The following is a 22,355-nucleotide window of genomic DNA, read 5'->3' on the forward strand; positions in this document are numbered from 1 at the left end:
TTTTAGCTGCCGCATCACACTGTTCATCATGTTCAACTTGTGGTCTACTGGACTCCTAGATCCCTTTCACACGTAGTTCCTTCAGCCAGGTGTCCCCCCATATCCTATATCGTGCATTTTATTTTTCCGCCCTAGATGCAATACCTTACATTTCTCCCTGTTGAATTCATTTTGTTAGCTGTGGCCCAGTTTTCTAGTCTATTATTCAGGTCATTTTGAATCTTGATCCTGTCCTCTGGGGGTATAGCTATTCCCCCTAATTGGTATCATCTGCAATTTGATATATGCTCCCAATTCTGTCACCAGGCATGATAAAGATGTTGAATAGCACTGGGGCCCAGGACAGAGCCCTGTGGACCCCACTGGTCACTCTCCTCCAGGATGAAAAGGAGCCTGTTGAGCACCCTTTGGTTCGGCGGTCAACCAATTACAGATCCATGTAACAGTTCATTTGTCTAGCCCATTTTACAACTTGTTGCAAGAATGTCATGGGGAACTTTGTCAAAGGCCTTACTGAAATCAAGATATACTATTCCACAGCATCCCTTCACTACCAAGCTGGTAATTTTATCAAAGAAAGAGATAGGTTTGTCTGTCATGACTGTTGTATTACACACACGTATTAACACATAGCATTGACATGCACATTTAGTTTTATATGAACATGCACGTTTAGTGTGCACATTTAACATATTGGGCTAGTTGTATAAACATCGCCATTCAATGCAAGGCTTTCATTGTACAACTAAAACAGTTGAGTCTCCCTTATCCAAAATATTGGATAACGTGGATATGAGACCCAAATCTAAACACAAAAATCACATTATGTTCAGCATGTTTAGCATCAGACCTCCTTGCTTTCATCTTTGACCTTCCTTATTCACTGTTCCAATCCTGAATGTCTTCTGCTAATATATGATGTTATGTCCAAATCTTCAGTTGCTAATGTTGCTTTCGCCATGCAACCTACTACTGTATAGCTTCTTTGGCTGTAATTTGCTTTTTTTTACAACAAATCATGTAAGGCAATAATAAAGAATGGAAAAGTAATAAAATAAACAAAAAAAAGGACACACAGAAACAAGGATCTGTGGAGATTATTATGTCCCGTACCTGACCTGTTCTTCCCATGCGATCGCAGAGGACTTCAGACGATGTCACGCTTCCCGACATTATCCCAGAAATACGAGTGACAGTGATTGTGCGAAAGACTTTCATATGACATCACCGCTGATCCTGTCATTGTCTCATCATTGAAGTGCCATTCCCGGCATTTTGCACTAATGGGAGTTCACGTTAAAGCAATGCCATTTCAATGGCAGGATAATGACAGGACAGTGCTACATTATGAAAGGCTTTCAACGATCACGTCATGTACAGGATCCCATTCCATCCCGTCTGTGTGTGATAATCTCCATAGTCTTCCATACCACAATGTTTAGGACAGAGAGATTGGTATTCATTGTTTGGCTTGGAGGCCAGGACCTCTGCAGTCTTTAAGGTGGATCAGGCCCTGTCTTTCGGCAGCTTCACAGATGGAACCTCAGGGACCATCACCTTCAGAAGCAGAGGACGTGGCTCTGGGAACATCCGGAAAACCTGTGGATGGCCACAGAAACAATTGGTCACGGCAGAGCGGACTTCAGGGAGACTTCTTTGTCTGAACTTGACTCACAAACACTGGCATCACACTTGTCATTGTTACGTGACTCAAGGGAAGCTGATGTACAGTGAGCCCTCTCCAAGATTTTACTTTGGCACAATTAGGAGGATTGCCATTGACATCCTCTTCATCTGAGAGAGAGAATACGACTTGCCCAAGTTCATCCATGGATTCCATCATCATACCAGTGTTTGTGTGTTTTTTCAGTGGTGTGGCTGTGTTCTGGAAGAGTTTTATCCTTATGTTTTGCCAGCTCTGTGGCTGGCATTTTCAGAGAATGCTGCATGGAGAGAGTGGGTATACTTGTAACACACACACACACACAACACACAACACACACACTATGTGACCCTTGGTTGAGAGGAAGCGATTTACATGTTAATCTTTGTATTTTTCTTTTGCTGAAGTCAAGACTGCAGGGGAATTTTATCACACTAGAGATCCCGCTGAAACGGGAGCTAAACTAGATTTAAACAAACAACAAGCTCAGTAAATCCCAAAGTTGATCAGACTATTTCACTGTTAAAGTGAAAGTTAATCCGGATGCAAAGCAGAGAAAAATGGCAGCTTTTAACTTTCAGAACAACCTGGCTGCCGTTCTTCTCTGCTTTGCGTTTGGACTAACTTTGTGATATTCACTTTGGCCGTCCCTAGTATGTAAACTACCCGAATGTGCAAGTTTTTAAAAAATGAACCTAGTTTAACACCCCGTTTCCAGCAGGATCTCCCTAGTGTGGTTAACTCCAGGGTAACTATTGAATTAATGGTCATTGTCGGCTGGGAAAGCCCTGGCCCTCGGTGGTTTTCCCTTGCATTTGCTGGTTCTTGATTTGGTGGTTTTTTTCAGAACTGGGACCATTTTTGCTTATTTTAGGGTTTCATCTTCCCTGTTGAGGTTGTTGAGGTGTTTTGTGGATTTCAGTCCCTTCCCTTGGCATCTGACCTGATAGCTGTCAGCATGGTCCAGAACAACTATCAGGTCAGAATGCAAAGGAACCATTGAATCCATAACACCTGGACAACTCAACAGGAAAGAAGAAACCCTTAAAGCTAGTAAAGTTTGGCTACCAGTCCTGAAAACACAAAAGACCTAGCAAATGCAAGGAAAACCATTCAGTATCAGGGGGTTTCTCATAGCAGACAATGAGCATAATTCAATAGACCCCCCCCCCCCCCCCACCGAGGCCTTGCCATTCAACAACAGAACATCACAGCGAAACTGCATATCACTTCCCTCAAGCACATATAATATATACCCCACTCTCTTTAGGTCACATTCCTGAAGATCCTCCCCCGCCACAGATGCTGGTGAAACATCAGGAATAAACTCTTCCAGAACATGGCTGCATAGCTCCCCAAAAAACTATGGATCCAGCTGTGAAAGCCTTTGACTTTACATCATTGTGATCACATCATTATCTAATAGGGCCAGCCAGGTACCTGCGCTTTACAAACATGGCAAGCAGGGATTCCAACCCTGGTTTACCAGAGGCCTATTTTTTGCACTACACTGCAGAACTAACGTGCTTGACACCACTTTAAATGCCATGGCTCAGTGCTATGAAACCGAGGTTATAATTTGCTGTTGCACCAGAGCTCTCGCTCTACAAAAGGCCAAAATATTTCACAACTGCAAATCCCAGAATGCCCATACATTGAGCCATGGTAATTAAAGGGGGCACACTGCATTGATTCTGCCTAAAAACCTTAACCATAACTTTACTTAATTAAACCCTTGGCCCACAACAACACAACCCACTTTAGATCGTGCCCATTTCACTGGTCAAAAAAAAAGCTAGGCAGCGGATGTGTAACAGCCTTGCCAAGGCTTTCACAGCAGGGTGATAAGTAGAGTTTGGGCATAGCAAAAAAACCAGACAAGGCCAAATGGAGTGGACTTACCGCAGGAACAATCCCCCAAGTTTGAGGTGGTCAGAGGAGGAAGTGCAGGGAACTGCAAATAGCAAACAAAGGAAAGAAAGGAAATTGTGTGGAAGATACATAGAGGACGCAAATTGACAGACTTCTTTCTTTCTGAATAAGAAGGCTTAATCTGACTAGGGTTTGCCTAATTAATCCTGGTTCCAGTCTGCTAGGACTCAGCTGGCCTGCATTGCTCACTTCTGAGCATATGCAGAGTGCCTTTCACTGGGGCACATGGGGTCCCCAAGGCTTTTTCTGTGGCCATTGCATCCCCCAGATACTTTAGACGATAACCCTTTTCTTGACCCCAAAGGTGAATTACACACATTGGGTAGCCTCCCCCTCCGCTCTGTAACGTTTTTTTAAAGCCCATTTTTCTGGCCACTCTCAGTTTGGATGGTCCACCCCCAGGACCCCCAGTTCTCTAGAAATCCCTAAATTTCCCAGGGGGGGGGGAATAATGAACGAATGTATTTAAAGACTGACCAATCACACAAAATGTCCCTGGACAAGAGGGATCACTCCCAGAGGAGGTAATCTTGTTGTATTTTCATTCATAAAATACCAGGTCTATCGCCCACCACAATTCTTATCAGTGAATGATTAGGTTAATTCTGACTTTGATCATTTTTTTCCTGGCTTTGTACTGGCTTTCCCACATGCTGAACCTGTCAAGACCTTCTATATGGCCACAATATGCTATATGGCTGGCTACTTCCCACACTGAGGGAGCCTTCCAAGCTATGTGCCACCAGGACATCCCTTTAGTATCAACTAGACATAGAATTAATTACATAGCTGGGAAGGCTCCCTCGGTGTGGGAAAGTAGCCATATAGCACATCTGTGGCCATATAAGAAGGTCTGAATAAGTTCAGCTGTGGAAAGCCAGTCATAGCCAGGAAAATTAACCAAGATCGAAATTAGCATATCTTGATATCAAAAGAGGAGGTGTAGAATGAAGCAGACATTGGGTACACCAATCGTCCCCTTTCAAGATACAACCATCAAAAATCATGCAGTTTTCCAAATGATCATTTTGGAGAGACTGAGCAAGGACCAGGAAGGTTATTGCTTTCCACCATCTTGGCTTGATTCCCCTCCAATGTTTAAACAGGCATCATATCATCAACCTTAACCTCCCTTCCCCAGACTCAACATACCACACTTTCCGAGCTGCATCCAGTAAGGCATGGTTTCCACCCAAAGGCGTCCCTCCACTCACCATCCCATCTGAGATGTCGATGTCCAGAGCCCTTTCTTCTGCAGGACAGCACACAAGCACTCAGAGAAATTCACAGAGAGTCCCAGCTGGAGTTGGTAGTCTCGGCCTTGGTGGCATTGGAGGCATGGGCACCCTGGCGGGCAAGGGAATGGCTTCTGGCTTGCCCAGTGGTAGTCAAAAGGGGGCCAGCATTGCTCCAACTATGGTCTAAAGCAAGGGCACAAGAATGAACAAGTTTCAAACAAATGTAAATGCTATTGCTATTTCTGTTTTAAACAATTCCAAAAAAACTGCCTGTTCAAATATACCGGAGGGATAATATCCATAGGACATTCTCAAAGTTCTTTAAAAATCCCTATATTGTCAATTTACATGCTCAATGCCTTTTTAGAATAGTATCTAACCCTGCATCCGAAACCAGTGAGAAAGAGTTTGAGGACCCTTGTCAGTTTGAGCAGGCATTTATTTCACCAATACAGGGACCTGCTAGTTTTTGCTCACCTTCCTAGCTCTGCTTGTTCCAAGCGCCATGGGCAACTATAGTCACTTTCCTTGCCCTGCTGCATGCTGTTAGAAGGGAGTCAGAGGAGGGCAGGCACTGCACAGTGAACCCATCCAGCCAAGCTGGACTTACATTTAAATTGATCTCCAGGAACTGTCCCGTGACAAGTGGAAGGCTGGAAACAGTGTACTGGAACTCCCAGTACACCAAGAGGAACCAGTGCTGTAGGAAGAGAAAGACAAGAGGAAAGTCTTGGGCGCTCTTATTGACTCCATTTTATTGACTCCATGTTCCCATGGCCAGATAGCATAGACACTGAACCAATATCCTGTGTGTTGCACACATGCATATTTGTGATCCGAAGGATGCCATGATGTGAAGATGGAACAAGCTATTTTCTGCTGCTCTAGAGACTAGTACATGAACCAATGGATTCAAATTACAAGAAAGAGATTCCACCAAACATTTACCCATGCTGCTCAATATAAATTTTGGTATAAATGATAGCCCTTAATGACCCCTAGATGAACTCTATAGCCTGTCCTCCATTGCCAGCAGGCATGAAGACATGTACAACACCCCTGAGGGGCATCATCCACATCATCATATCCTAGGGAGTCGCATAAAGAGTAACAAGAGACCGGGAAGAGCAATGTTGCCTTGCCTGAGGCCTACTCTCCCTCCCCAGGCTGTTTGTCCGAGCACTTAAGACACTAAGACAATCAGACGGGACACCCAGGTGAAAGAAAGTAATCAACACCTTGGTTCTCACACACAAACACCTGGCCAGAAGCAAAGATTTTGCCATAAAATACCTCAGATTTGCCTGTTCACTGGGCCATCTGGACTTCAGGGGGAAGCTCTGTCCCTTGAACCCTGACCGACTCTGGCCAGTCATTCCATGGCTGAGCCTCATGCCATCCTCATCATACTCCATTTGGATTCCTGGAGGGAGTCTACATTCTGGTATGTATCACCCCAGTGATGCCTAAAATCCTATTCCATGCTAACTCCTGCTTTTCCTGAGCCTTGAATGCATGTGTGTGTGTATGCGCAACAAATGTGTTTCCCCTATTTCAATAAATTAGACATCTAGTTATTAAAGTCTGTCTCAGCTCTATTTATTGGAATCCCCAGGTCTACTCTGTATACACATCGGGAGACGATTCTGCAAGGGCCGTCGTAGCAGGCCCTCCTCTTGCAATATTTGAACTAATAACAACAATAATAAAATTCCCCTAAACGGACCCTTGGCTACAACATTAGTAAGAACTTCCTGAGAATAAGAACTGTTCAACAGTGGAATAGACTCCTCCGTCAGAGAGGTGGTGGCCTACGTTTCTTTTGAGGGTTTTTTGTTTTAAAAACAGAGGCTGGATGTGTTTTAGTTGTGTATTCCTGCATGGAAGAGGGTCAGATTAGATGATCCTTGTGTCCCTTCCAACCCTGTGATCCTACGATTCTTTATAACTCCAGGTTGCATGCTCATATGTCATAGAATGATAGAATCATATAAGTTTATCACATGCCATTTCCAGACCGTTGTGGGCACGGGATGGGATCTGCATGGAACGGGCAAGAACGAGTATTACCACACAGGAGAATGTGGCCAATACTGCTGGAAGTCCCCAAGCCATTTCACATCTGTGCTATGGCAGCCGATTTTGAAGAATGGTTCAAAATTGTTCTTAAAATTCAGCTGCCATAGCATGGATGTGGTACGGCTTAAGGACTCTCAGTGGCATTGGCTGTATTCTCCTGCACAATAGCATCCATTCTTACCTGTTCCATGCAGATCCCATCCTGTGTCCAGATTGGTCTGGAAATGGTGTATGATAAACTTAATAGTTAGAAGAGACCTCAAGGGCTATCTAGTCCACCCCCAGTCTGCCATGCAGGAACTCTCAATCAAAGCATTCCCATTGATAGATGACCATCCAGCCTCTGCTTAAAGACCTCCAAGGAAGGAGACTCCATTATAATCTCCAAGGAAGGAGTGCATTCCACTGTCAAACAGCCCTTACTGTCAGGAAGTTCCTCCGAATGCTGAGGAGGAATCTCTTTTCCTGTGACTTGCATCCATTGTTCTGGGTCCTTTCCTTCTTCTCTGGAGCAACAGGAAAAAAGGTTGCTCCATCCTCAATGTGACACCCCTTCAAATCCCCTAGTACCATGTCAGATGTAATATTCTGGGATTTACAGTCCCTCAAAAGCAACATTTCCAAGCAATAGCAGTTTGCATATGGTTTCAGAGAAGCTATTCTTCTTTGTCGATGATGAACTAAGTGACAAATGCTCATCATGGGAGGGAATACAGAAGAGATTTAGAAGAACAGAAAAAGAGAATCAGAAGCAAAAACTTACAGTTCACAAATCCCAGCTGATCGTTGACAAGACCAAGGACAACATCAATGACAGGACAAAGCTGGAAAACCCAACATTGTAATGAGGTATTTGACAGGAGATTAAAAAACAATGGCAATTGTGTGAACCATTATTCCTTTTCCCTCAATGCTTTTTCTTCTTCTCCAAGATTATTTTATAAGAAACACAGGGCCTCTGAAGCCAAAACCAGGGATGATAGTGAGACACAAAGGGTAAGGTCCGTCTTTGTAAGCTTCCATAGATTTCAACAGAGATTGTGTGAAAGAGAAACTCTTGTTCAGTTATGACCTGAGAAAGAGATCTAGCGCACAGACACTGGAACCATGTTTTTTCCTAACATGTATTAAATGGGACTCCTCCATTACACCAGAACCTGAAAACCGTGATGACAGAAAGAGAGTACAGAGTTCCACCAGGTATAAGTAAGGCTGCATCTGCACTGCAGAAATAATGCAGTTTGACACAGCATTAACCTCCTATGGAATCCTTTAATTTGTCATTTGTTGTGACACCAGAGCTCTCTGGCGGAAAATGCTAAATAGCTCCCAAAACTACAGATTGCAAAATTCCATGGCACTGAGCCATGGCAGTGAAAGCATGTTTTCTGCAGTCCAGATGCAGCCTAAGTGGACTCCCTTTTTTCCTCTGCCCTTTCACTAGCCTGGAGAAATGAGGGTTAAGAGGTGATAGGACAGCCCTGTTTAAGTATTTGAAGGGATGTCACATTGAGGTGGGAGCAAGCTTGTTTTCTTCTGCTCCAGAGAATAGGACAAAGAGAAATGGATGCAAACTACAGGAAAGGAGATTCCACCTCAACATTAGGAGGAACTTCCTGGACATAAGGGCTATTCGACAGTGGAACACACTCCTTCCTCGAAGTGTAATGGAATCTCCTTCTTTGGAAGTCTTTAAACAGAGGCTAGATGGCCATCTGTTGGGGATGCTTTGATTGTAAGTTCCTGCATGGCAGAAGGGGTTTGGACTGGATGGCCCTTGCGGTCTCTTCATCTTCAGAATCCCATAGAATCCCATCTATGATTCTATGATGTAATAGTCTCCTCCTGCTGGAGTGCTTTCTGTGACCATTTGGTTTCAAGAGGATTTGGGAGGCAGACAGGAAGCATCTAGCTAGTCTCTCTTCCAACTCTATGATTCATCAGCTGGCCACAAGGAAACAGGACATAACCTTCCCAACATCCAGAGGACTTCTGGGATGTCCAGTAAGATGACATTGTTGCCCTGTGGCCAGGTGGTGAAGCACACCAGATAGTGCCTACCTGCCCTGCACCCTAGTAAACCCTCATCACTAAATGGCCAAGGAGGGAAAGTAAGGAGCTTGAGCATCAGCACAGACTGCAGAAATGAGTCCCACCATCACACTGAGCATAAAAATACATATACATGATTAAAATGGACTTGCATTTCCTTATGTCACCAAGAGGATTCTGATCCTTGTTTTAGGCTGGAATCTAGTTGGTGATGTATGCCATCATAACCATTGGTTACACCAATATAAGTCCTTTTTGGAGCTGGGACCTTGGGCAGGTCACACTCTTTCAGCCTTGGAGGAAGGCCACAGCAATCCTCTTCTACTGAGAAAACCCCATGAGCAAGTCACCCTCTCTCAGCCTCAGAGGAAGGCCAGGGAAAGCCTCCTCTGAATCAACCAGGCATAGAAAACCTTAGCAGAGGGTCACCATAAGTTGGAGTGGACTTGAAGGCACATATCAACAAGGAATATTTTTATACCTTTCAGATTAACTGAGAGAAAGAAAGAAGTTGGTAGCATACCTGCCTTGAATCCCACTTTGGTAGAAAGGCAAGATAGAAAACCAATAAATAAATAAATAATAAGCTTTCATAGGTTTATCATAGATGCATCTGAGGAAGTGGACTTAAGTCTACAAAAGCTCGTGCTGCCAACTTCTTTCGTTCTCTCAGTCCCTTTGCATATTGATCCATACTCACACGGCTATGTCTTTGTTTCATCCAGTTCTCTTGTTTTGCTCTTTTCATTTTGTATTGTTTTGAACTGAGTTCATTGTATGTCACCCTGAGATCTTTTAATATAGAGTAAAATGTAACTATCAGTATTACTTACCAGGTCAGGAAGAAGCCTGTTAAGTACACGGGCTAATAAATTATCCACAATTGGAAGCAGGCTAGAGAGAAGAAGGAAAGAAGCCAATGAGAAGAAAGTGAAAGGATATCTGTCCAATAAATACGATACATATTTGCAATCTTCCAAGATGTTGTCTCACGGAACTGAGCCATTAAGAAGACCTGAGTGTTGAAAAGACCCCTCACAATGTTGTCTTTGGAGAAGAAATCATAGGCATCTCTCCCATTGATTTATATGTGTATGGTCTGTAGTAGATGGTACTTACCCCCGGAGGAGTCTGATTTTAATGCCTCCAAGAAGAGTGTCACAGTGGTCAATCACCAGCTTGGGGTAACTTGTCCCATCCATGGTCAACCGGACAGTGGTTGTGATGTTCACCTCCACCGCAATGTCCAACAAACCCAGGAAACTGCATTGGAAGGAGAAGGGAAAATGGATTAGGCTAATCCTCTCTGCAAAGACATGCACAGTGCTTTTAAGCTGATCTCTGTTTCCCCCCCTGAAATTGGCTCATACTGCAACTCCCATCAGCTCCCTGGCCAGAACAAACATTGGTGAGGAATGCTGGGAGTTACAATATAGCAACATCTGGAAGGAGAGAAGAAGAAGCATAAAAGAAGGGGTCTTGCTGTCAGATGAGACAAATGTTGCACCAGGCTTGCATCCAGACTAGAGAAATAACCCAGTTTGGCACTGCTTTAAGTGCTCTGGCTCAAGGCTATGGAATTCTGGGATTTGAAGTTTGTTGTGGGCCCAGAGCGGAGCAGAGCTTAAGGAAGGAAGGCCCCACAACAAACTCCAACTCCCAGAATGCCATAGCCTTGAGCCAGGGCAGTTAAAGCAGTGCCAAACTGGGTTATTTCTCTAGTCTGGATGCAACCCTAGTCAACACCATCTTTGAGTGAGGAACCAGGGGCTTCCAACAAATGTGTTACCAGGACACAGTTTGGACAATCCTTTTTTTTGGACTACAAATTCACAGAATTTGCCAGAATTCAGGAAGGATGTGGACAAGCCCCATCCTCGCCACAATCACACTTGTTAAAGAAAATGGAATTATATCTGTGAGCAACCATGATCAGATGTCTTCTCAATGCTGCAGCCAGGGCTGCTGCTACCATTGCGCTCTTTTCCAGATTCCCCTAAATCCACCACCTTGCACAATGCCTATCGAGCATGCCTTTAGCATGTATTTTATTTTTATTTTTACTTTTTAACACAATTCCAGAGCTTTGCTAATGCAATTTAAGTCTAAAAATTTTAAAAAAGAAAAGACATAGGGTAAAAATATTAAGTTAAATCAGGCTGCTTGGGAATAGCAGGGGGAAGAGGAGACGGAGGAAAGGAAGAAGAGACATCAACACCAAGGGACTGCTGATATTGCAACAATCACAACAATGACATTTTGCACATGGGACTGTAGCATGATTGGGAGCAATTGACAGGTTTTCCCTTCAACATTGGGGCCATTCACATTACCTTTTACACCGGTTTTGAACTCGATTCTTCCACGTGAAGTTCATATTGGGCCCAATTCTGTCACAATCCATGTCGAGGCTTGCACAAGGAAATGCCCCTTACCCCGGGGTATCCAGAATCAGGCTAAAATTCATCTTTTCTCAAAAGACCCAGGTTCAGTGAAATATGAACTTGCCCTCAATCATATTCAGGGCAAATTCAGGGAGGGATTATGGTCAGGGGATGGGCAGAGGTCAGAGTATTCCCTCCCCTCATCGGAGGGGAGGGGGAGGAGGAGGAGGAAAGAGCCGAAAAAAGGGGAATCGCTGGATGCAAAGGGTGACAGGAGGCAAAAAGGGGGTGACTGATGGGGTCAATTCAGGGCAGGTGGGGGCAGAAGAGGCCAAGCTTCTGCTATCCATCAGGGACCATTTCCCTTTGATTTATATTTTTTAAAATTATTTTTGGTGAAAAATGCGCATATTTGTAGGTAAAGATATATAGATATATATAGATAGATTGTGAGCAGGAGAAAGGGTCAATTCAGAGCAAGTCAGGGCACTACAGCAAAGGAAGCCTCTGATATCCAGCAGAGACCTTTTTCCTTTGGATTTTATTTTTTTTAATTATTTTTGGCAAAAAAATGTGCATGTTTTTTCCTTTGGAATGACTGCTGCAATGAGAATGAATGCCCCCTTAGAATTCGAATGTAATGTTGCAACTTGGCAATTGATGCAGCTTTTGCTACTGTCTCTAAGGAATTCAGGGGTAGCCTAGGGAAAGCCCAAAAAAAAAATGCATCCTTTTCTGGCATTCCAAGGTGAGGAATTAATGTTGTTGTTGTTGTTGTTGCTGCTGCTGCGGTTGTTGTTATTACCTGTGTATGAGGCTTTCTGGGGTGCCAAGGGAGTAGGATACAGGCTACAGAGATGGCACTAGCTTTCATTTTGAGGTTGAAAATGGGGCCAAGGGCAGATCCTAATCTACAACACTGACCCAAATGCCCACAACACACACACACCCCAGAGGTTTTTAAATTTGACAAGTGGTGCCTGGTCCTTTAAAAAAAGGGAGGGGTGGAAAGCACACATCTGATGCCCCAATCAGTACTGGAAACGTCACCTATGACCATTGGTGAACTAACTTTGATTGACAGCCAGGCACCTTCACCTTAAACCCGAATTCTCCAAGAGGGCATTTGTGTTAAAATGCCCCTGATTGGTAGTCAGCACTTGCTTCTGGAGAGCTTCAGGAGGCAGCCCCCCGAATTTGACCAGTTCGTTCCAGAGCAATGCCACCAGTGTGAATGAAGCAAAGGGACACCCTAACCACAAATCGCAGGCATAGCAGCTATGGTGATGTCATGTGATAAGTATTGCCAAAGGAGCTGTTTTACAACTATACTGTAATTGTAGTATAAACGCTCTGCGTGAAAATCTCCTTGGGGGCTTGTCCATATGGGCCCAAAAGCCCATGTCCATTCCCCCTCCCCCAGCCTCAGGTCATCCTGTCCAGACAACACAGGGGAATATCCCCAGGCTGGGACTGGGCAGACTGGAAGCCGATTTGGTGGCCCCAGTCCAATCCTGGCACAAAGCGGCCTTGAGACAAGTTGAAATCCCACCCCCCCCTAGTTTGCTGCTGAGTTTCTCAGAAACTCTTCAGCAACACCCTGCAGACTGGATGGCTCTGTGCACACCTATCATTCTCTGCCATGAACCTCACTGAGAAGACCCCCATTGCCATGTCTGAGGAAGAAACAGGGTGCTGACAGGTGTGATGACAGGGGTCTTCTTAGTATGGATGAAGATAAAGGTAGGTAACGGGTGCATGGCAACATGAGTCCATGGCATGATGGCATGTGTGCATGTAAACACTCAGCTGCCTCTGCCCTTGCACCAGACCAGGGACCATTCTGAGTTAGGACCTTATGCTTAGCTCCTTAGTCTGGAGTAGTTTGCCACTACCTTCCTCTATGGCTGAGCGAGTGTAACATGCCCAAGGTCACCAATTGGCTGAGAAGGAATTTCAACCCTGGCCTTCTAGACTCTTGCCCCAACTCAAACACTACACTACATTGGTTCCAGTATGATAGTCCTATCCTATGGTTTTCTTGGCCGGATGTATTCAGAGGAGGTTTCCTATAGCCTTCTTCTTGGGAGTGGGTCAGAGGAGGGCAGGCCTAGCACAGAGAAGACCTCAGCTGCTCTCCTTGACATTTTCATTCCAGAACATGTCCATGTGTCCAGTTGCCCTACCTCTTGCCATTGAGAGCTACCCGGGTATATAAATCCAAGTGAACCCCAATTCCAGGTACAAGCCTCAGGTTTATCCTGGGAAGAGTCAGTTCCACAATTCGTAACCTGCAAGAAACAAGCAGAATTACAGCTCATTCAGAGAAGTCCATCTTTTATGGTTTAGGCTGCATCTGCACAGCAGAAATAAAGCAGTTTGACACCACTTTAGCTGCCATGGCTCAATCCTATGGAATCCTGGGATCTGTAGTTCTGTGAGATGTTTAACCTTCTCTCTCAGAGCGCTCTGATGCCACAACAAGCTACAAACCCCAAGTCTCAAGCCATGGGAGTTAAAGTGGTGTCAAACTATTTTATTCCTGCAGTCTGGATGATGATGATGATGATGATGATGATGATGATGATGATGATGATGATGATTTATCCCCCTTCCCAAGGCTCAGCAGAGGAGGTAAATATAGGTTAAAATACACTTGGCCCTTCATATCCACAGATTCTTTCAGACATCTATAGCTTCAAAACATTTAAAACAAATATAAATTCCAAAAAGCCATCTTTGATTTTACCAACATCATTTTAACTATGTCATTACATATATTGAGATTTGAGCATCCCCAGATTTCAGCATCAATGGGGGGTCCTGGAACCAACCTGCTGGGGATACTAAGGGTCCCCTGTACAATTTAGAACTAAATACATGAAACTGTTGAAACACATAGGCTAAAGCACATAATCGTAGGATTAGCTATGGTCAGGACCCTTGCTTTGCAAGCATTCAAAGTGGTCATAACAAATGTGCATCAGAGAGCAGCTGGTCCAAATTCTGACCTGAAGGTGCTCCTTTAAACATCTGAAAGGAGCCTAGGGACATTCAAGTGTACGCAGGCAGGGTCCTCTCAGGATGATCAGGAACCTAGCATGTATCCACATTGCAGAATTACAGCAATTTGGCACCACTTTGACTGCCATGACAGTATCCAGTCGAATCCTGGGATTTGTATTTTGGCGAGATATTCAGCTTGGTGTGCCAGAGAGCTCTCATGCCTCACCAAAGTACAAATCCCAAGAGTCTGTAGGATAGAGTCATGTCAGTCAAAGTGGTGCCAAACTGCTTTAACCCCTGGCCTTGGTGATATAATAATAATAATAATAATAATAATAATAATAATAATAATAATAATAATAATAAAAAATAAAGTTTTTATTTGTACCCCGCTCCTTCCCAAGATCAGGGTGGCTTCCAATCAACAATTAAAACAGAATAAATACATATACATAAAACAACCAAATACAATAAAAACAGGCTAAAATGCCCCATTAGCCCAACCTCTTGGCCACGAAAGAGGAGGGAGGCCCACAGGATTTTTAGTCGGGGAATGCCTGTTGGAACAGGAAGGTTTTCAGGTCCTTCCTGAATTGGGCCAGGGTGGTGGTCAAGCGGAGCTCAGTGGGCAGCGTATTCCTCTGGACTCTATCACTGCTCCTGCCTCAACTATTCCAAGTTGAATGTGAGCTTTCCTGGTGCTGAACCTATGAAAGAATTTTTTTCCTGTTCCATGCACAGTGGCAGTGAAAAAATGGGATGCATGTGCAAGTATGCTTGCACAAGCAATTGTGTGGCCACAGGGGCAGAGAGCCAGAGAAGAGTAATGAGGGCATTCTCTTGTATGTTGTTTTGTGCCTTCAAGTTGTTTCCAACTTATGGCGACCTTAAGGCAAATCTACCTTGGAGTTTTCTTGGCAAGATTTGTTCAGAGGAGGGTTCCCATTGTCTTCCCCTGAGACTGAGGGAGTGTAACTTGCCCAAGGTCACCCACTGGGTTTCATGGTGGAGCTGGGAATCAAACCCATAGTCCAGCCTTCAAACTACTACACCACCCTGGCTCCCTCTCTGGTATGACCTGATGCATTGTTGTCTTGCCTACAGACCAGGGGTGGGCAACTGTGGCATCTCTCAGGTTCTGTTGAGGGCTTCATGGACTGAATAAGAGACTGAAAAATAAACCTCCACTTTGCAAAACAAAATTTGTTAATATGCAGAAGGATCCTGCAACCTATCTACTGCTGCTCCTGGTGGTTTCCAGGAGATTTAGTTTATCCTTTTGGGGATCTGGGAAAGGAGCTGGGAGGCCCCTACAAAAGCCTTAGGGGCCACTTTGCCTACCTCTACTATAGACTGAATAGGCTGAGAGTTAACTTCACTTCTTCTTCCTGACATTCCCTCTCCAGCAGTCTTCACCATGAACTGAGCACCCCTTTTGCCCCAAAAGTACAACTGTATGCGTAAAGGAATTTACACATGTGTATAAAACCCAATAAGGTGCCAACCTGTAACAGTCTCAGGAATCTCTTTTTATTGACATTTCTGCTATGAAGCTCAGATGCCTCACATAACCTGCAGAATAATTACTACAACAAGAACCAAGAACCAGACTTACCCCGTAAGCCCCTGGACCGTGGTGAGTAGACCTCCTTCCCCGAGGATGCCGAGGAGACCTCCTCCACCAAGGAGCCCTCCGTTGCCCAGAAGACCTCCATTACCCAGGAGACCACCACCACCACCAAGTATCCCTGCAGTGCCAAGCAGACCTCCATCACCCAGCAGACCTCGTGGTCCTAGCAGGCCACCAGCACCAGGACCACCACCATTGCCACCACCAGCACCTGGAGCACTGTAGACAGCCTGTCTCTGAACATACGCCCCACCACCACCTGGTCCTCCTCCTCCAAGCAACCCACCAGTGACCCCACCAAGCAGTCCTCCACCTCCACCAAGCAACCCCCCAGTAAGTCCTCCTAGTAGGCCTCCACCGCCTCCACCACCAAGAAGGCCTCCTAGTAGACCACCATCACCACCACCACCACTTCCTCCATCTCCAGGCGGCAGGTCTCTCATTGCTCCTTGGAGGGCATTGCTTTGAGCCATTGAATTGGAGACAGCTGCAAAAGCAAATCACAGGACATGAGTTCATTAGGAAAGGGAACAGGATGGACCCACTGCTGCATTGCTAATAGAATTCTTTTCAGGTCACAGATGGTTTGTGTCTTTATTTGTTTATGCACTCAGATTGTTCTTGGTTTATGAAGAACCAGAGGCAAACCTATCACAGGGTTTTCATGGCCAGGTTGCTACGAAGGGAGTTCCAGAGGGTGGGAGCAGCTACTGAGAAGGCTCTCTCTCATGACCTCATTAAGCAAGCCTGTGCTAGTTGCCAAGATAATGTCTTCCATTGAAGATCTTAGTATTCTGTCAGATTCATTTGGGGAGATACAGTCTTTCAAACTAGTGAACAGGATGCTAGCTCTAGATTAATAGAGGTAGAAGGGATCCAACCATCTGCCATGCAAAAATCCACTGCTAAAGCACTTTTGAGAGTTGGCCATCCAACCTCTGTTCAAAGACCTCTCAATAAGGAGAGTGCTCCATCCTCTGATACTGTCCTTCCTGATCCTGTCCCATTTAACTTACCATTGTGCAAGACAGCCTTATTGACTCTGATGACAGCATCCGTGGGGAGCAACTGCTGGCTAAGCGATGGCGACAACCAACTGGAGAAGACAACCCACCAAACTGCAAACATCTTGTTTCTGGCCAAACCTGTTGAGATAGGACACAGTTCTTACCAGCAATGAACTTGCTCCTGGACAGTAGAAAGATAAGTGTGGAGGAGGGAGGGCAGCATCAATAGCAGTGCAGAAATGACTGGTAATGGATGGAAGGAAAACAATCACCTAGAATGCAATGAGGAGAGTCTACCTAATGGCAGGTAGAGATTCCCACATCAGTGGTATGGTATATGTCCACTCTGGGAGGTACAAGAAGCTATGCAAGACCCCTAAGTAGCCTCATCCCCCAACGCAGGTTCAGCACCTTGGACAGCACCCCTTTAAAAGTCAGACTAAATCCCAGAGTGGATTTACTGCTCCAAGAGTCCTCAGTCGGCTTCACCCATCTCTGAAGCACCTCCTCTGTTTTACCTGAGTGTTTCTTCCTGAGGCCAATGGATAATGGAGAAATTTGGCCTTCCCTCCCCAAAACCAACAAGAGCATTTGGAGCTGCCCCATTACCACCGACTCTCTCACCTCTTTCTGGCTTTGGGAACAAAGAGGCGGCAACAGCCATTTATCCGCGTGGCAAGCAGGAGGAGGACCCAAACCAGGTGCCAGGGACATTGAGATAATGGACTCGGTGTTGTTGGGGGCAGTGGCATTGTCCTTCAGTGTGTGGTTTGCCATATTCCAGAAAATATTTATTATTTTGTAAACTCTGGAATGACTCTTAAGCAAGAGGTATCAAATGGACTCCAGGTTCCCAAATGCTCTTGGTATCCCATTCTGTGCATTTGGCAGAAAGGATGGTGGGGCTTAGTAAATTTCTTTGGGAGGAGGCTGAGATCCAATAGTCTCCTTAATCTAATAAACAACACAAGCAAATGGCTATCACTTTTCAAGATTTACCTAAATGGATCGGATTATGGAGATCAGGGATGCAGGTTCAGAACTCCCATTCTGCTCCATCTCAGTCTTCAGGATTATCTCCCCAACTAGAGCTTGGAAAGAATTTCTTTTCGGACTGGCAATGATGAGGTGACAAGTTCAGTTTTAACTATGATCATTGAGGAGTCAAGGCAGAAGGAAAGATATTCGTAAGGCCATGGTGAGCAGATGACTAAAAGGATACTACAAAAACACTGCTAAATCTAAACTAAACCCAGCTCACATGGTGTCTGATTCTTTGGGCCCTTCATACTATGGAAATAACCCAGTGTAAAACTTGGTTATTGCTGTGATGTTCCCACTGGCCCCAAACGCACCTGGCGCCGTTTGCAGGGGAGGGGTATGGAAAAACCCACTTAACCTGGTATATTCTACACCAGGTCCTTAAGTATGTATTTTTTAAAGGTCTGGAGCATTCTGGATCTTCGTTGCCAAATCAATCAGGATTGTCATTCCTAGACATGGAGGTGCCTCCATGTTGAAGTGAAGCAGCACGTGTGTGAATGTTAGCCAGGATTTAAATGCCTCACAGGGATTCGGTCACATTAAACATAGTGGGAATATCGATCCTGTATTGCGTCACAGCAGCGATACAGAGATCCACAGGACAAAAACGTAAGTGTGAATGCCTCCTTTAAAAAGACTGCCTCTGGACTGTTTTAGCCCTTCAGAGTCCATCAGGAGGCCATGAAATGACATATAAAAGCGACTCAGGAAATTTTAAAGGAGAATTTAAGTAACATGGTGGGATTGTGAAAAGCAATGCTAAACATAAGGGTAGCACCATGTTCAGAGGTTAGGATATCATAAGCTAGACATATGGCCCTACATCTTTTTGCTAATCACATTTATATTTGTAGCACCATTGCCATGACTGCAAGAGTCCCTCAAAGCACCCCTTATTCACACCAAGCAAAGGCGATCTGCAGCATTGGTCAGTGGGGTGCCAACGGATGATGCTTCCAGCCATTCCCACCAACATGTCATGGTGCAACCAGAGGTTGTACATATTGGGATCCCACTGAGGCCCTGAATCTGCTTGCCACACGATGGCTGAATGGCAGGAAGGGGCTGGAAGCAGCACTCTGCTTGCCAGCACTGCAGAACGCCTTTGCTTGATGCAGATGCCTGGCTTTTAAGGTGAGATTTGAATGATAAGATAGGGAGACTATTCAGAGACATAGCCATATCAGTCTGGAAAGTCAGTATGCAAAGGAATCTTGTAGGACCTTTGAAACTAACTGAAAGAAAGAAGTTGAGCATTCATGGTTTTATCACATCTTCTTTTTGGTTCTCACACTACAGCCCAATACTCATTCATATGGTTATTTACTTGGCTTTAGGCAACAGCTTTCCTCCTGCCTTCATTCCCCAACAGCCATAAGTTGAAACCAAATTTGTCACCTCATTTCCACACCCACAAAGTTATGCATTCCTATGGACATTATCACACACAGATTGCGTATATAGGTCTGTCCCTTGCTTTCTATTCCACCAAATGCATCTGTGGAAGGAGGCTCAAGTCTATGAAAGTGCATGCTACCAATATCTCTCTTTCAGTTAGTCCCAAAGATCGTACAAGGGCCTGATTCCCACTACCTTTTAAACCGGATTGCAAATTATTTGAACCGGTTCAAATGACCCTGGTTCCCACTTGAATCAATTTGCTGAAGCGATTCAGAGGGGGGGGCATGCACTAGATCTATTTAAACCATATCCTTTTGACACTGATATTTTCCGCGTCTTTTTGGATAAATTGATTCTGCGCAAGAGTGAATCAGATGCAGATAGGAATCCATTTAAATTTGCTCTTTGGCCAGCTGCAGCGGGTCCATTTTGAACCATTTCATGCATGAACATGAACCACAAGTGGATTATTTTACAGGGGAAAAATGCGATCAGGGCAAATGTAGTGGGAACCACGTTCTGCTGTCGAATTGATCCATCGATTCAGATCGCAAACCACATTTTTTGTAAGTCAGAATGAGGCCAAGATGACTTTGCATATAGGGAAACTATGTCATTGGTGCTACGTCTCCCAGGCAGGATCTTTATCAAGAAAAGAAAAACTGAAGAATTTCAAACAAATCCTATTATTAGTCCAGATCCATTGAATCAATTGAATTTATTGGCATGTTTCTTCATCACTCAATGGGTCTATAATCTATCTGGGGTTGAGCATTCAGCCCTCTGCATGTCAATGGACTGCAGCTCCCAGTGTCCCAAGCCAGGAGAGCCAGTGGTGAGGAATGCTGGGAGTTGCATTCCAACAATATGAGGAGAGCTGCACAATTCCTTTTTCTGCTCCAGAACATGGACAAATCTGCCAGTTCTACACAGTCATGAATCCAGAATTCATGAGGTTTTGTCGATTCTGATGGAAAACACACTGAAATGAAGATGTCAGACTTGGAAATAGTGCTTATTTCAGGGATCTTCTGTCTTTTACAATATGCTTTTCTTTCTCCTGAGATTGCAATGTAAGAAGATCTGCAATTTTCACCACACCGATAATAGAGTTGATGGCGTGTCCCATTTTGACAGGTTTGGATCCTGTTCACAGCCAAGATCTTTCTCCAGTTGATGCTAAGATTAACACCAGCCACAGACTAACCCAGATCTCAATGGCACCTTTGTCCTCGTAAACTGAACAGCTAATTCCCTGGCGAGATAAACTCTGCATTGAATCTTCAGTCTAAACAAGGGTCATTGCACAACCAAAGGGAGTGCCTTCTGAAACAAAGGCAATTTCAAGGCTCATCAGCTCCTTTTCTCCCAATAAAAAAAAAAAGGGGGGGGGGAATTACATCCTTTCTCCCTTGGAAAAGCTCCCCAGGCAGCCTGAGAAAGACTCATCTGGGCTGACTTTAATTTCAAGTATAAGTGAATTTTAAAAAGCTAGTAGTGGCCCACAGTATACTAGGAAATGGGAGACAGGACATGTCAATCTATTGTTTAACCAATCCTTTTTCTTTTCATATGGAGAAAGGATCATTTTGCCAACGAGATGTCAGGCTTGTGTGACATTACAGTAGTCAATGCAGCTACCTACACAAATGTGACCGAACACACACTTTTTGCAATGCTCTCAAAAGTACAATCCCTTGTGTAAGCAAACTTCAATGTGCATAAAACACCAATAAGATGACATCCATTTATTTCTTATGTTTTTAATTGTACAGTACTGTTCTTTTAAACTGTAAGCTGCGTTGAGTCCAAGTTTGGAAGAAAAGCAGGATATTATTATTATTATTATTATTATTATTATTATTATTATTATTATTATATCCATGTGTGAGTTCAATGAGATGCAACAGATAAAGCACTGGATTTGAAACTGCTTTTTCCCCATTATTCATTGAATGTCGCACATTATTTTTCATGTTGTTAGCAGCCTGATTTCATTTCCCTGTCAACCTTTTGTATATTTTTATTATACTGTATTCATTGTACTTTGGAAGGAAGCTTGAGTCCAGGTTTGAGAAACAGGTGGAGTACACTAAAGTTTAGAACAGGTGTTTTGCATACCTTTAAAGCAGACAATGGAAACACTGAAATAAAGATTTTTCTATACCATGGCTCAGTCATCCACAAAATGGAGATGGCAAGCTGCACCTGGTTTGACACTGCTTTTAAGCATCCTGACTCAAGGCTATGGAATTCTGGGAGTTGGAGTTTGTTGTGGGCCCAGAGCAGAGCAGAGTTTAAGGAAGGAAGGCCCCACAACAAACTCCAACTCCCAGAATTCCATAGCCTTGAGCCAGAAAGAATTAAAGCAGTGCCAAACTGGGTTATGTCTCCAGTGTGGATGCAGCCTTCAGACAAGAAATCAGAAGAAGATTAGGAGTTACAAAGGTGGCTATGAAGGAACTGGACAAGAGCCTGAAGTGTAAAGTTATATCATGAAATACCAAAGTCAGAATGGTCCATTTCATCATATTTCCATTTACTATGTATGGTTGTGAAAGCTGGACAGCCGAGAAAGCTAACAGGAAGAAAATCTACTCATTTGAAATGTGGGAGAATTGCGTGGATCCCATGGACTTCCAAAAAGCCAAAAGAATAGGTCTAAGAGCACAACAAGTCTGAGCTTTCATTAGAAGTGACAGTGACTAAAACTGAGGCTGTTGTACTTTGGACATATCAGGAGACAATGTGACTTACTGCAAAAGATGGTGAGAAAATGGAAGACAATCGGAAAAGAAGAAAAACCACATGACATATTACACATTAAAATCATACCATGATAGAATTGGAAGGGACCCCAAGGGCCACCCAAACCAACCCCATTCTGCCATGCAGGAGTACACAGTCAAGACACTCCCA

At 44.2% G+C, this 22,355-nt stretch overlaps 2 protein-coding genes across 2 annotated transcripts in view; one reads left to right on the forward strand and one right to left on the reverse strand.

Annotated features, from left to right (window-relative positions):
- Positions 1-1,506: 1,506 nt before the first annotated feature.
- On the reverse strand, positions 1,507-17,655 carry LOC121928099 (BPI fold-containing family B member 4-like). The gene is given in 10 exon segments (XM_042462386.1): positions 1,507-1,599; positions 5,444-5,507; positions 5,509-5,533; positions 7,676-7,736; positions 9,798-9,858; positions 10,084-10,227; positions 13,535-13,639; positions 15,970-16,471; positions 17,001-17,129; positions 17,616-17,655. Coding segments are annotated over 10 exon segments (1,224 nt in total).
- A 4,235-nt stretch (positions 17,656-21,890) lies between these two features.
- The window catches only part of LOC121928100 (BPI fold-containing family B member 4-like), an 11,551-nt gene continuing 11,086 nt past the window's right edge, over positions 21,891-22,355 (forward strand). The window contains exon 1 of the mRNA XM_042462388.1: positions 21,891-21,918. Within this exon, the coding sequence (XP_042318322.1) occupies positions 21,891-21,918 (28 nt within the window). The remainder of the gene's footprint in view (positions 21,919-22,355) is intronic.

The sequence above is a fragment of the Sceloporus undulatus genome, chromosome 4 (assembly GCF_019175285.1).
Source record: "Sceloporus undulatus isolate JIND9_A2432 ecotype Alabama chromosome 4, SceUnd_v1.1, whole genome shotgun sequence".
Taxonomy (NCBI): domain Eukaryota; kingdom Metazoa; phylum Chordata; class Lepidosauria; order Squamata; family Phrynosomatidae; genus Sceloporus; species Sceloporus undulatus.